This window comes from Danio rerio, chromosome 8 (assembly GCF_052040795.2).
Source record: "Danio rerio strain M-AB ecotype USA chromosome 8, GRCz13ab, whole genome shotgun sequence".
Lineage (NCBI taxonomy): Eukaryota > Metazoa > Chordata > Actinopteri > Cypriniformes > Danionidae > Danio > Danio rerio.
Window position 1 is genome coordinate 20,658,267 of NC_141028.1, and position 13,230 is coordinate 20,671,496.

General features: G+C 36.3%; 1 protein-coding gene across 2 annotated transcripts; it reads left to right on the top strand.

Annotated features, from left to right (window-relative positions):
- Positions 1–1,184: 1,184 nt before the first annotated feature.
- Positions 1,185–12,028, top strand: LOC147842620 (uncharacterized). Of its 2 annotated transcripts, none has more exons than XM_087264483.1 (8): positions 1,185–3,234; positions 4,540–4,701; positions 5,929–6,699; positions 6,899–6,993; positions 7,097–7,147; positions 8,525–9,017; positions 9,593–9,698; positions 10,363–12,028. In XM_087264483.1, exons 1-7 carry the CDS (start codon positions 2,958–2,960, stop codon positions 9,679–9,681), a joined length of 1,938 nt encoding a protein of 645 aa, XP_087120609.1. In that variant the 5' UTR covers positions 1,185–2,957; the 3' UTR covers positions 9,682–9,698; positions 10,363–12,028. The 2 variants fall into 2 exon arrangements, with proteins under 2 accessions (XP_087120609.1, XP_087120610.1); XM_087264484.1 differs by having other exon boundaries at positions 5,932–6,699.
- The last annotated feature ends 1,202 nt before the right edge of the window (positions 12,029–13,230 follow it).

The following is a 13,230-nucleotide window of genomic DNA, read 5'->3' on the forward strand; positions in this document are numbered from 1 at the left end:
AAAAATTCTGAAGTAGACTTTAACCGAAAGTAGGGGGTGTCATGGCCCTTTAAGAACAATAATGTTATATTTTTCCTCCGGAAATAAACTATCCTGGGTGGATATGGAGTCATGTGATTTTGCGTTACCCTTAAATTTGTATATATATTCAGATCATTTTAAACAACTAAAAACAGTCACCACGCACCCTATAGTTTGTAACAAGATTGGAGTATTGTATGAAGTTAGAGAGTACATGAAAATAGCTCACTCTTTATCCCAGTATAGCCCCATTTGGGGCAACGCATTATTCAAACCAGCCAGGTACAAAGGACTCAGGATTCCGGTTGTGGGTTGAAAAGGGATTAAGCAAAATTAGTGATCTATTAGAGGAGGGAACGTTGATGTTGTTTGAGCAATTATCTATTAAGTACAATATTCCAAAAAAGCATTTCTTTAAATACTTACAGATAAGGAGTTTTGTTCTTTCTAGGCAGAAACAATCAATAAACTTGCCAGTACTTTAAATTTTGGAAAAATTTATTACCAAGTATTGCAATAATAAAGGGTTAATATCAGTTTTTTACAACTGGCTTGTATCAGGGTCTACTGATTCATCAACACCAAAACTTGAAATTTGGAAGATGGGATTGAATGAGGATATATCTGAGGATGAATGAAGACAATTCTGTAAAAATTCTCAGAAACAGTTAGGGAGCGTTAGCTTAAAACTACTTCAATATAACTGGTTGATGCAGACTTATATAACTCCTGTCAAACTAAATAGGTTTAATAAAAATATTCCTGATACATGCTTTAAATGCAGAGAGGCTCAGGGTTCATGTGTGCATTGTGTTTGGGAATGCAACATTATTAGAGACTTTTGGGTGAAAGTGATTAATATTACAAAGATAATTGTACCCTTGAATATTCCATTAGATGCAAAAATGATTTTGCTACATTTATACCCAAAGAACCTTAAACTAAATCTCCAGCAGCGCAAATTAATAGATTATGCTATACTACAAGCTAAAAGAATGATCGCTGGAAAAGACCTGATCCACCATCTACTGGAACTTGGATTAATGCCATGCCACTGTGTATGGCCATTGAAAAAGTAACATATTTTATTAAAAACCAAATGGATAAATATGAAGAAATTTGGAAGCCGTTTAATTACTACATTAATAACAATAATATTGGTCATTTATTACAAGAAGTGTAACTAAGTATAGTGTTTTTTTTTATTTATTTATTTTTGTGTGTGTGTTTCATTTTGTTTTGTTGGATAATGTAACTTTTATTAGTAAAGTACAGTAATGTATACTTGGTTTTTGGGTACCAAACTATATTTGTTTTGCATTTACATTGTCTCTTGTAAGAGAATTCTGTGTATTTGTATAGGGGAGAAGAGAGTGATGTTCTTTTGTTGGGGTGGGAAATAATTGCGACAAAATGGAATTGTGTTTTTCTGTTACCTGTCTTGTGTAATCAAAAACAATAAACACATTGTTCAATAAACAACGGCAGAGTCACTCACTGTTTTCAAGAAACAACTAAAAACTCAACTATTTAGTCTCCACTTCACTTCCTAATCTGCAATTGCCTCTCTGGATATACCACTAACTGTACTCAAAAAACAAACAAAAAAAAATTTACTAATGCTTTCCTTCTTAGACTTTACAGACCTGAAACTTGCCTATAGCACTTATTCATTATTCCTCTTGTAGTTGTGTAAATTGCTTCCTTGTCCTCATTTGTAAGTCGCTTTGGATAAAAGTGTCTGCTAAATGACTAAATGTAAATGTAAATGTTGGAATTATAAAGTATCTGCGTTCTGAATGATTTTGAGATATTAGCTTCAAAGTTTTTGCATTTCATAAAACAAACAGTATGTGTGTAACATTTGTTTTTTTAAATAAAAAGTGTTAATGTAAACAACATAAAAAACATCCCGTAATATAAATAAGTTGTCATTTAATAGGAATATGTCAATAACTCAATTTTGACAAAAATATCAGATAGAACCTTATAATTCTAAGGTGACGAATTGGTGAAGTTTGTTCCTCACCACTGTTGCCACTGGCTTGCTTGGTTTGGGACTTGAGGAGCTGCGCATCGATGGATTTGCTTTTCAGTGTTTGGACTTTCAGCAGTGAAAATTAAACCACACTGAATTGAACTAAACCGCACTTATACTGAAAACTGGACTGACATGGTTTCAATTTCAACTTACTCAAACTTCTATGTTAAGCTGCTTTGACACAATCTAACCTAAAAAAGCACTACAGAAATAAAGATGAATTGAATTGAATAGACTGTGCTGTATGAATTAGAGAAATGAAATCCTCAATTACCTTTAAATTACACATCGCATCCATTCCACCGACAGATTACACATAAAAGGCCACAAATCATACCTGAACCCTCACTACATCTTTTGTTGTGACATTCTCAATATACTTCTTGGATTTGTAACGAATATCTTATTCAAAATTGTCTTTCCTGGCATTGTGTTTACATTTTTTAAAGTATATTTTACTGTTTCTCAATAATAGTCAATAATAATGATAATAGTTGTCTATTAAAGATAGAAAGATATTGTGTTAGAATCACATGTCAAAAGATTTTTAATGCAAGCACTTGTCAATTCAATGCCTTTTTTCAGTTATTGATATTCAACAAGCTTTTTCTGAGGCAGACCATGACAGGGACTGTTGTTTATTGTTTACGACGATACATTGTAAATGAATAAATCAATAAAAATGACCCCAAAACAGTCTAAGCGGAGTAATACTTAAAGAATATTTATAAAAAAACACGAGGCCCTGAGACGCTGTTCGAAATATTCCAAAAGTGACGTCACTCGATAGAACATAAACGCTCGCATAACTTACATTTCTTACATCAGTTCAGTGATCATCCAACTACTGTAAGGATCATTATTTGGACGTGTTAACAGATTTTCACCAAATCTAATGGATAACGAACATCTGTCGACTTATTTTACGAGCGAACACATGAGTGAACTCGAAGACTTTCTGAGTGAAGCGACACAGCCTGTGGTTGTCCACGCGATGGCAGCAACAGTACCTGTGTTTGGTGAAGGAGTGAACGGCGAGGTGGCTCCAGTGCTGGAAAACATGGACTTCTGCAGAAACCTCTGTTCTTGGCTGGACGAGGAATTTACTGCGGCGTCTGATGCCAGTACGACACTCGATGAGCCCTTCTCTGTTAATGTGGAGAAAACAACCGGTGAGCCTGTCAGCAAACACTCAAGTTGTCTATGGTTTAAAATAATTATAAAAACTGGGGAAAGAAAAGCTATTAGTAAATAAAAATAATGTATAAATGACAAAAGAGACGTTACATAACCCTAACCCCCAAAAATAAAAATAATAATAATAATGGGGTTTTAACAGAACATTTGTGTTTGAGGTAAATTGCCCTAAAGTGAGACTTTGGCCTAGTCAAAGCGTTAAATGCCCAGCGTTCACACACGCACTATATTCTTCGGTTTAGTCCCGAATTCATCCGCCTTTCTAGCCACAACTAAATACTCTTATTCAGACCCCCCATAAACACACACACAGACACTCAAGACTAATTTAAAAAACCACAATATATTTCCAATTAAAACTGAAAAAGATGTTCAAACTGAACTTTTTCCTGCATATAAAACTGCGAGGTGGCCACCTCCACCAAATTTTGTACCACCTTTCCCTTTAGACAAAAAAACAAGGCAGACAGACCCTAAATGATGCTCAAGCATGTTTTTTTTTTTTATAATGAAATGTCATGCATTTAATTGAATCAAATGTTAGCCATTTTAAATAGTTTACTTGATAAGATTACAAGAGTTATGCAAAATGTGTTTGTTTCAATAACAAATGTATTACACACACAAAAATACACTACCAGTCAAAAGTTTAGGCTCAGTAGGATTTTTAAAGGTTTTAAAATGAGCTTATCCCGCTGACCGAAGCTGCATTAATCAAAAATACAGTGCAAATTGTGAACTGTTATTGCCTGTAATATAATGGTTCAATAAAAGTTTATTGTTTAATTTAATCATTTACTTCTGTGATTTTAAAGATGAATTGTCAGCTTCATTACTGCAGTCTTCAGAGTCACACGATCCTTCAGAAATTACTCTAATATTAATTATTATTATTAATGTAATAGTAATGAAATCAATAATGACTGGAGTAATATTTTCATTTGAAACTACATACGATAAGAAAGCAGTTATTTAAAATTGTTATAAATATTTATCGATTTAACATTTTTTTTTACATTTATTAAATGCCATCTTGATGAACAGAATCATTTTCTAAAAAAACAACAACAAAAGAAAAAAAAAACTTTTGACTGGTAGTGTGTATATACATAATGTGTTCTGCATGTGCTAAGTTTTTAGGAATAGTCAAAAATAAATTATTGATTTTCTTTATTATCCCAACAATCATCAGAATGTTAAGATCAAGTTTCTTGAAGACATTGTGGTATGCATAAATCTGTTTCTAAAAATGAACCCTTATGTCTCATTTTGTTGTCCAGGGTCACATTTGGAGATCATCAGCTTTTGCAGTGACTTCTGTCCGTGGCTGGACGAAGACTGGACTGCAGCTTCAGATGCCGGTACAGTACCAGATAAGATGCCGGAGGAGATGCCGGATGAGATTTCTCCTCGGGAGAACACTCCAGAGAACGACACAACTGGTGAGATTGTCAGCAACCACTTCACTGTAGAATAGAAACATTTTATTAATGGGAACGATCTTTTAATTTTAAATCAATGATAAAAACTGGGTAAAGTTTAAAGAGACATTTAAAGGTATTGGGGGAATTAAAATAAATGTTTAAAAGAAACAACAAACATTACGTATTAAACAAAAATGAGAAATACCCAATAGTGCACTTTAACAGGATGAGAAAAGTTGTAAGGTAAAAAGGCCTAAAGTGAGAGTATCCACTTGTTAAGTGTGATGTCATGCAAAGTAGCTTCTGGGTCCAAGCACTATATCAAACTGTACGGGAGCAATTCCAGCGTTATGGATGTGACATTTGCAGTAAAAAAAAAAAAATATATATATATATATATATAAATTCCCGAAGTATACAGTATGTTAACATTACATTGAAACATCTGTTTATATTTTTTAAAACAACTAACCACAGAGTTATGGGATCAGAAAAATATCAATCTGTGAACATTAGTTATATTTTAACTGAGTAATATAAATGGGTTACGGATGTGACCAAAACAAGTTAGCGAGTTTACAGTATACAACATACTTTGTAGAAATTATGTGAATTCAACTGCATAACCCAAAATAAACGACGCTAATTAAAAGGATAAGAGTTGCCTCTCTATACAACAAAAATGATTTATTTTATTTGACAGTTTTGCATTTATGAGGAAAGAGCTTCGTTATGGATGTGACGTGTGAAATTGACACTTTGGAACTTTGGTAAATCAAATATAATAGTTTGAAAACATTGACAGACATTTTTAAGTATGTTTAAAGTACTGTTAAATACTTGCTCACACAAACAAACATACAAACACTGTTTTACTGTTTTGGTGAAAACTGACATTTGCATGGAATTGCTCATGGGGAGACTCAACAAATGGTAATAATGAACGTTTACAAAGTGATGTAATACTTTCGAAAATCATAAAAATCTAGAGACTAATGTGAACAGCATGATTTGTATATCAAATTCAGTGTAATGTGTTATATGACTAAAAAGTGGTCATAAATACATATTTTTCATGGCTTAACAAACTGATTTTTTCACTTGGCCTGGCCAATTTTTAAAAAATGTTTATTTAAATTTTCGTATAGAAACATATGAATATTTTCCTATATATGCCTATACATTTACTTATTGTCATGTTTCAAATTTTCTCTTTTATTTTCTTTTTTTCTTTGTTCAACTAAGAAGTTCAAACAGGAGGCAGCAGGAGGAGAAGAATCCATGCTTTCTTCAAGAGAGTGTGGAAGGCCATAAAGAAGCCGTTCCTCTGCTGCAGACGGAGAAGAGTGGAGACTCTAACACCACAGGGGGATCCACACACAAACGCTGTAGAGATTGGTTTGGATCCAGAGCCTGTCCCTAGAACTTCTGGGCTCCAGAATACTGTTGATCTGAATCCAGGTCCAAAACCTGTCCTTGGAACGCCTGGGTGCAAGAATACTGTTGATCTGAATCCAGATCCAGAACTTGTCCTTGGAACATCTGGGTGCAAGAATACTGTTGATCTGAATCCAGATCCAGAACTTGTCCTTGGAACGCCTGGGTGCAAGAATACTGTTGATCTGAATCCAGATCCAGAACCTGTCCTTGGAACACCTGGGTGCAAGAATACTGTTGATCTGAATCCAAATCCAGAACCTGCTCCTGGAATGTTTGGGCGGCAGTTTACTGTTGATCCGTTTCCAGATCCAGAATCTGCCCCTAGAGCGCCTGGGAGGCAGTTTACTGTTGATTTGGTTCCAGATCCAGAGCCTGTCCCTAGAGCGTCTGGGTGCCAGAATTCAGTAAATCCGGTTCCAAATCCAGGGTATGAGCTTAGAAACTGCAAGAGCCAGTTTGCTATTGATATAGATTCAGATCCAGATTCAGATCCAGATTCAGAGCCTGTCCCTGGACCATCTGGGCTCCAGGACACAGCTAATGGGGAATCATCATCTGCCACAGGACCAAATAGAGGTGAGTCTGATTTCAGGACTCGGAAGTCATGTACAAGACATAAACACAAAGTGTCAAATTCAATTTTGAGACAAACAGAACTATTATAAATGCTACTGTAATATATTTGTATATATATATATCTGTATACTGTAATACTGTAATATATATATATCAGTGTGAGAGAATTGAAAACACTTAACCTCTTCTTTTTTTTCAGTATTTATGAAGAGTCTCTACAGATTGGGAGATATTCTGGGAACTGGAAGCTTCGGCGTAACCTACAAAGCAATCCGTAAATCTGATGGCAAGGAGGTAAAACTCTTAGTGTACAATTTGCTTCTTATGTAACTTGTACCCTTAATCCAAGCTTGTCAATAATACGTGAAAAACTAATACTTGGATATTTGCTTTGCAGGTTGCCATCAAGAGGATCCGCAAGAGAAACGGTGACCGTTACATATCAGTAGTAAGTTGGCAAAACTTCACTCAATATTTGATTCGTTATTGGTTTGGACACTATTACTGTTGCATAGTTGAATTTTAAAAGGCAAAATCCAGTCATTTCTGAAATAATATGTTCAAGCCGAATAAAATAATGTTTAGGGCTTAGGTCTCAAACTCAATTCCTGGAGAGCCGCAGCTCTGCTCAGTTTTGCTCCAACCCTGAAAAAATATAGCTGATCCTAATAATCGAGGTGTTCAAAAGAGTCTTGAACACCTTTATTAGTGGAATCAGCTGTGTTTGATCAGGGTTGGAGCAAAACTATGCAGGGCCGGTGCGGCCCTCCAGGAATCAAGTTTGAGACCTATGCTTTAGATCAGTGGTTCTCAAACTGTGGTACGTGTACCACTAGTGGTACGCGGGCTTCCTTCTAGTGGTACGCGGAGGAATCAAATATGTCATATATACATGCAAGATAAGTTTCAAAATTTATCACAAATGATTTATATATGAATATGATGACATATAGCCCATATTAATAAGGCCCAAGCAACATTTCCAGGTTGACGAATAGGCTACTATATGTTAATACTTTACATATAAAAAAGCACATATAATTAAAACATTGACATTTTATTTTGGCTGTTTGTTGTTGTTGTTGTTTTTTACCTGTAAGCACAATACAGTGTTAATGTTCAAAATATTTATAATGTTTAAAGCAGCTGACAATAATAAATATTCTTACTAATAGGAATTATTCTGCCTGGTTTTTGAACTGTGCAGAGCTGTAGGTGCTTAATTAGGCCTACTACGCCACTGTATTTTAATACTGGTCATTATAGTGTTACTTGGAGGGACAATTTTTTTCTGAGGTGGTACTTAATAAAAAAAGTTTGAGAACCGCTGCTTTAGATGAAATCTGAGAGCTCCCCCATTCTCCATAGACATCAATGGTCCAGGGGCATTCAGAGACCCGAAAAGGAGCCAAAAACATTGTCAAAACAAATTTTTCCCTCCTGTACCAGGTCAGGGTGCACATTTTCTACAAGCAGTTTGATTTACTGTCAGAGTCAGCGAGACGCAAGTGTCTTATTACCTGTAGTAAATGCACACCCTGACCTGATGTGGAAGAATTGGTCAAACAAAGTTTTTTACAGTTTCATAAGTGTTCTTGGAGCTTCGTATGATTACACTTGAAACTGACTTTGAGTGCCTAAGGAACGCTACTGTCTGTGGAGGATAAGGGAGCTCTCAGATTTAATCTAAAATATCTTCATTGAGAATATCTTCTCTATGGGTTGAAATAACATGAAGGAAAGTCTAGTTGAACTTATCCATTAAATAATGGCGATCTTTCTTCACATCTACAGCTAGTAACCCTTGTTCTCTTTTTCTTTTTAGCCTGGTTATTCCAAACCAGTACTAAGAGAAGTGGCCTTTATGCTCATGCTGAAAGATCCTCCCAAGAGCATATACCTGATAGAAATGTACGAGTGGTTTGATCAAGAAGGGTTCATTTCACTTGTTTTGGAATACCCCAAACCTTGTACATCGCTGCGGATCTTTGTAAAGCGACGTCACACGCTGAAGGAACCAATTGCACGCTGCTTGCTGCACCAGTTAATCCTGGGAATCCAGCACTCCCTTGACCATGGAATTTCTCACAATGACTTGCATGCTGAAAACATCCTGGTGAACACAAACACATTGGAGCTCAAGGTGATTGACTTTGGCTGTGCTAGCAAATGCGAGGATGAAGAACAAAGGATCATCATCTTGGGGAACATCTGGAGCGTCGGCCACCTGCTGTATTTTATGGTGAACGGAAAAGCGCCAGTGTACTCCAGAGATGAATGGCAACCACGCCTTTTATTTAAACCCAAGATATCCAGCGGTGAGTAAACAGACACTGATAAATTTAAATGCCTCAACCTGTTGTAGTCTTATGCCTCAATCACATTTGGAGCAGATTACTACCTAAAGTGACAGGCAGCTACAAAGTCACTGGTAGTGTGAGTGAGGCATCAATGTCTACAACAGAATCAAACTGTGGCCCTAATGTCACCATATATATTAACTCAGGAAGGGGCAATTTTAGGGCCACCGTCCTGCAGAGTTTACCTCCAAACTCTTATCTTGAAGAATCCAAGTTATCTTGAAGTCACACTCCATTGCTTACATTAGTCTACTCAAAGGAGTGAATGTAAATGAATGAGGGAATTAAATACACTTCAAAACCTCCACCATGGTTTCGGACATTACTAGAAAAGGCTACTCCCTCAAATAGTGTACTTGGTGATTTGAGATATAGCCACTGATTAGCTTGGAGTGTTTGAGGAAAACTCTGCAAGACACTGGCCTTCCAGGACTTTACACTAGCTTGTTTTACTCACAAATGTCAGAAGATATCTTCATTAATGTCAGCTTTGGTGCAGTGTTTACTAACCATCTCTCTTTCTCCTCATACAGAGTGCTGTGATCTGATTGAAAAGTGTCTGAATCACAATTTGGAGACACTGGAGGAGGTCATGCAGCACGAGTGGATGAAGAAGGTGTGAATGAAGACCAGATGAAGGTAAATACAACTGATCCCTTAGGAAACATACTACTCTACAGGCTGCACGATTTTTTGCGATATATATTGCAATATGAATACAATTCCATCAGATGACTTGATCAATTTTATCGATTAGGGTGATTCTGCAGTGGGAGTACATCTCCATAAAATCTAATAAACACTCTATAATTGGGGTCCGCCGACACATTTTTGATGTGGTCTGATATTTGCAGTGCATTTCTCTATTTGCATGTGTTGAGAGTATTTTCAAGCATAACAATCTATAACTAAAATGAAGAAAAAGATACAGTTAGTGGTATATTATTTTCCGAGTTTAACAGTATTCGAGCAGCATAACTGAATATTAAAAATAATTCAATCAAATGAATTGTTGTTAAAGTTAGAAAAGGTACAATTTATTACGCCTGAAAGCTTTTAAGGTCATAATACAGTCACAGGCATCAGAAGTGCATGCAAATGATCAATTATGATACAAACTCAACATTGTGTATGCTCGCGATTTGACTATTACGAACGCTGAAACAGTCTTATTTAGATTAAGGCAAGCTTTAAGCTTTAAGCTTTAAGAGTCTGTTCACAGACAAGATTAGTTCAATCTTAGTGTGAAATATACAAATTCTGGACATGTCTAACATTTTTTTTCTTCTTTTGTTTTCCTCAGTGAAGACCAAAGCAGCAAAATCATCCTCATCTTTACCAGGAAACTGCCTCTATTGTTCAGGCAGATTTGAAATGTATAGAAATGTATAAGAATAAACTGTTGTATGAAGTCATTATTTGTATTTTATATAAACACAAATGTCTTATCATAGCTTAATAATATACTGATTACACCTTTGGTGGTTCTGTTTGAATATTGTAAAATGTATGAAAATATTAGTGAAACATCTTTCTCCTCAGTGTCAGTATATTGCGCACGTTCATGAGCACTGTGCAGTGATGTATAGCTCCTTCCAGATGCCTACACCCGACTTCCTCTGCATAAAAAACTAGCACAGGCACATCTGAGGTATACGTAAGCAACGTGACATGCAAAGAAAGAGCACAGCGCTCGAGACCATGCCCCCTATACTGACACTGAGGAAATAAATGTGGATAGTCGTTATTCTTGTTTTAGTCATATGGTCCGTTTTGAGGAGGTTTTTGGTTCTTTTTCTTTTAGATCTTATAAATTTGATACAATTGTTTTTGATACAAATGTAAAGTTTCACAAACTAATTTGGAGAGGAGCATGTGATATGATTGACCGCAGCTGGTCCCTATCGCTAATCATTAGCTAGCCAATCGGATTATTCCAACTTTAACATAAATATCCAGCCTAATTTCATTCCCTATCTTCATTTTGGAAGACCCCCCCTCATCCATCCTTTCTCCCTCCTCCTCAATTCTAGGATCGGGCAACACGGTGGCTCAGTGGCTAGCACTGCTGCTTCACAGCAAGAAGGTCGCTGGTTCAAGTCCTAGCAGAGCCAGTTGGCACTTTCTGTGTGGAGTTTACATGTTCTCCCCGTGTTCGCGTGGGTTTTCCCCGGGTACTCCGGTTTCCTCCCACACTCTAAAGACATGTGACACAAGTGAATTAAATAATAGCACTAGGCACAAGCACTTAATGCAAGAGCATTATCTAAGTGTGAACTCATGAATCATTTATTTATTTATTTATTTATTTATTTATTTATTTATTCATGTACTGCATTTTATTGTGGAAACCAAAGAATTGTATTGTACAAGAAGACTTCTGCTGTGAATGTGCCCTTGACACTGTGGAACTGAACTGTTGAATGAAGTCATTATTTGTATTTTATGTGCACACAGATGTCTTATTTTAGCTTAATAATATACAGATTACGCCTTCAGTGGTTCTGTTTGAATATTGTAAAATGTATAAAAAAAATTTGTGAGATTTGTATCTTCTCCTCAATGTCAGTACATTGTGCACGTTCATGAACAGTGTGCAGTGATTCCAGATGCCCACACGTGACTTTCTCAGAAAGCACAGCAATCATGAACGTGCCCCCTATACTGACACTGAGGAAATGAATTTGGATTGTCATTATTTTTGAGTCATATTCTTCGTTTGAGGACGTTTTTGGTTCTTTTTTAAAGATTTTTATGAATTTTTGATACAATTTGTAATTTTTGATAGTTTTTTATGCGCTATTGCACTATTTATTTGTTTATTCATTCATGTACAGCATTTTATTGTGGAAACCAAAGAATTTCACTGTACAAGAACACTTGTTCTCTACTGTGCACATGACATTTTAAAATGTTGTTGAGATGATGTTTTGAGTTTGCATTTTAAATAAATAAAAATATATAATAAAGTGACTGCTGTTCTATTTAATCAGTTATTTATAAGGAATTAATGTAGTATCTTTTTAAAAATGGGGACAGGGTTGTTAAAAACAGACATAAACCAATTTAACACAAAAAAGTATAATGCTTGAAAAGAGATATACTTACTGATTAAAACCATTTCACCAGACAAATATTAATAAGTGGATTGTCAAATGTGCAGTCTGGTGCTACAAGTTCCCTGCACAGATTTAGGTGGTGTTTCAACTCACATGATGTATGATTCTGCTGACTGCATATTTATTGCTAATAAAATCTTCCAGGTAATGTATCTCACACAACAAAATGGCAGGAATAATTTTAATAATAGTAGTAGAAACAATTAAACTGCATTAAAGGGTGATAAGAATGCAAACCAAATAGCCTAATATTAATAACCTCTCAATGGTAAAGCCACATACTCACACCTGCAGCTTCTCCATGATGGACGTCCAGTGTTCTTCAGCCCCTGGCACCTAGACTGCAGTTCTGCACAAGAAGTTTGGCCTGAGGAGAAATGGTAAAACTGAGCCTGTTTTTTTTTTCCTTCACTTTCGTCAATTCATCACCTTGGTTTCAGACTCTCTTCCTCCATCTTGCAAACTCTCTGCACTTGATACGAACAGTGCCACTGATACACTCTGCTCCACACTAGCATCATGTCTAGACAGATTATGTCCTCTTACATCCAGGCCAGCCCGTGTCAGTCCTCCTGCACCCTGGCTCTCGGATGCTCTCCGTGAGCATCGCTCAAAACTTCGGGCTGCAGAGAGAATTTGGCGGAAAACTAAAAATCCTGCACAGCTCTTAACATACCAAACTCTTCTGTCTTCTTTCTCGGCTGAGGTTACTTCTGCAAAGCAGACATATTACCGTCTGAAAATCAACAATGCCACTAATCCTCGCCTACTTTTTAAAACATTTTCCTCCCTCTATCCTCCTCCTCCACCCGCATCCTCCACACTTACTACTGATGACTTTGCTACATTCTTTTGCACCAAAACTGCAAAAATCAGTGCTCAATTTGCTGCACCTACAACAAACATGCAAGATACACCACCAACACCACACACACTCACCTCTTTTTCTCAGCTGTCTGAGTCTGAGGTGTCCAAACTCGTGCTATCTAGCCATGCAACCACCTGTCCACTTGATCCCATTCCCTCTCATCTTTTGCAAGCCATCTCTCCTG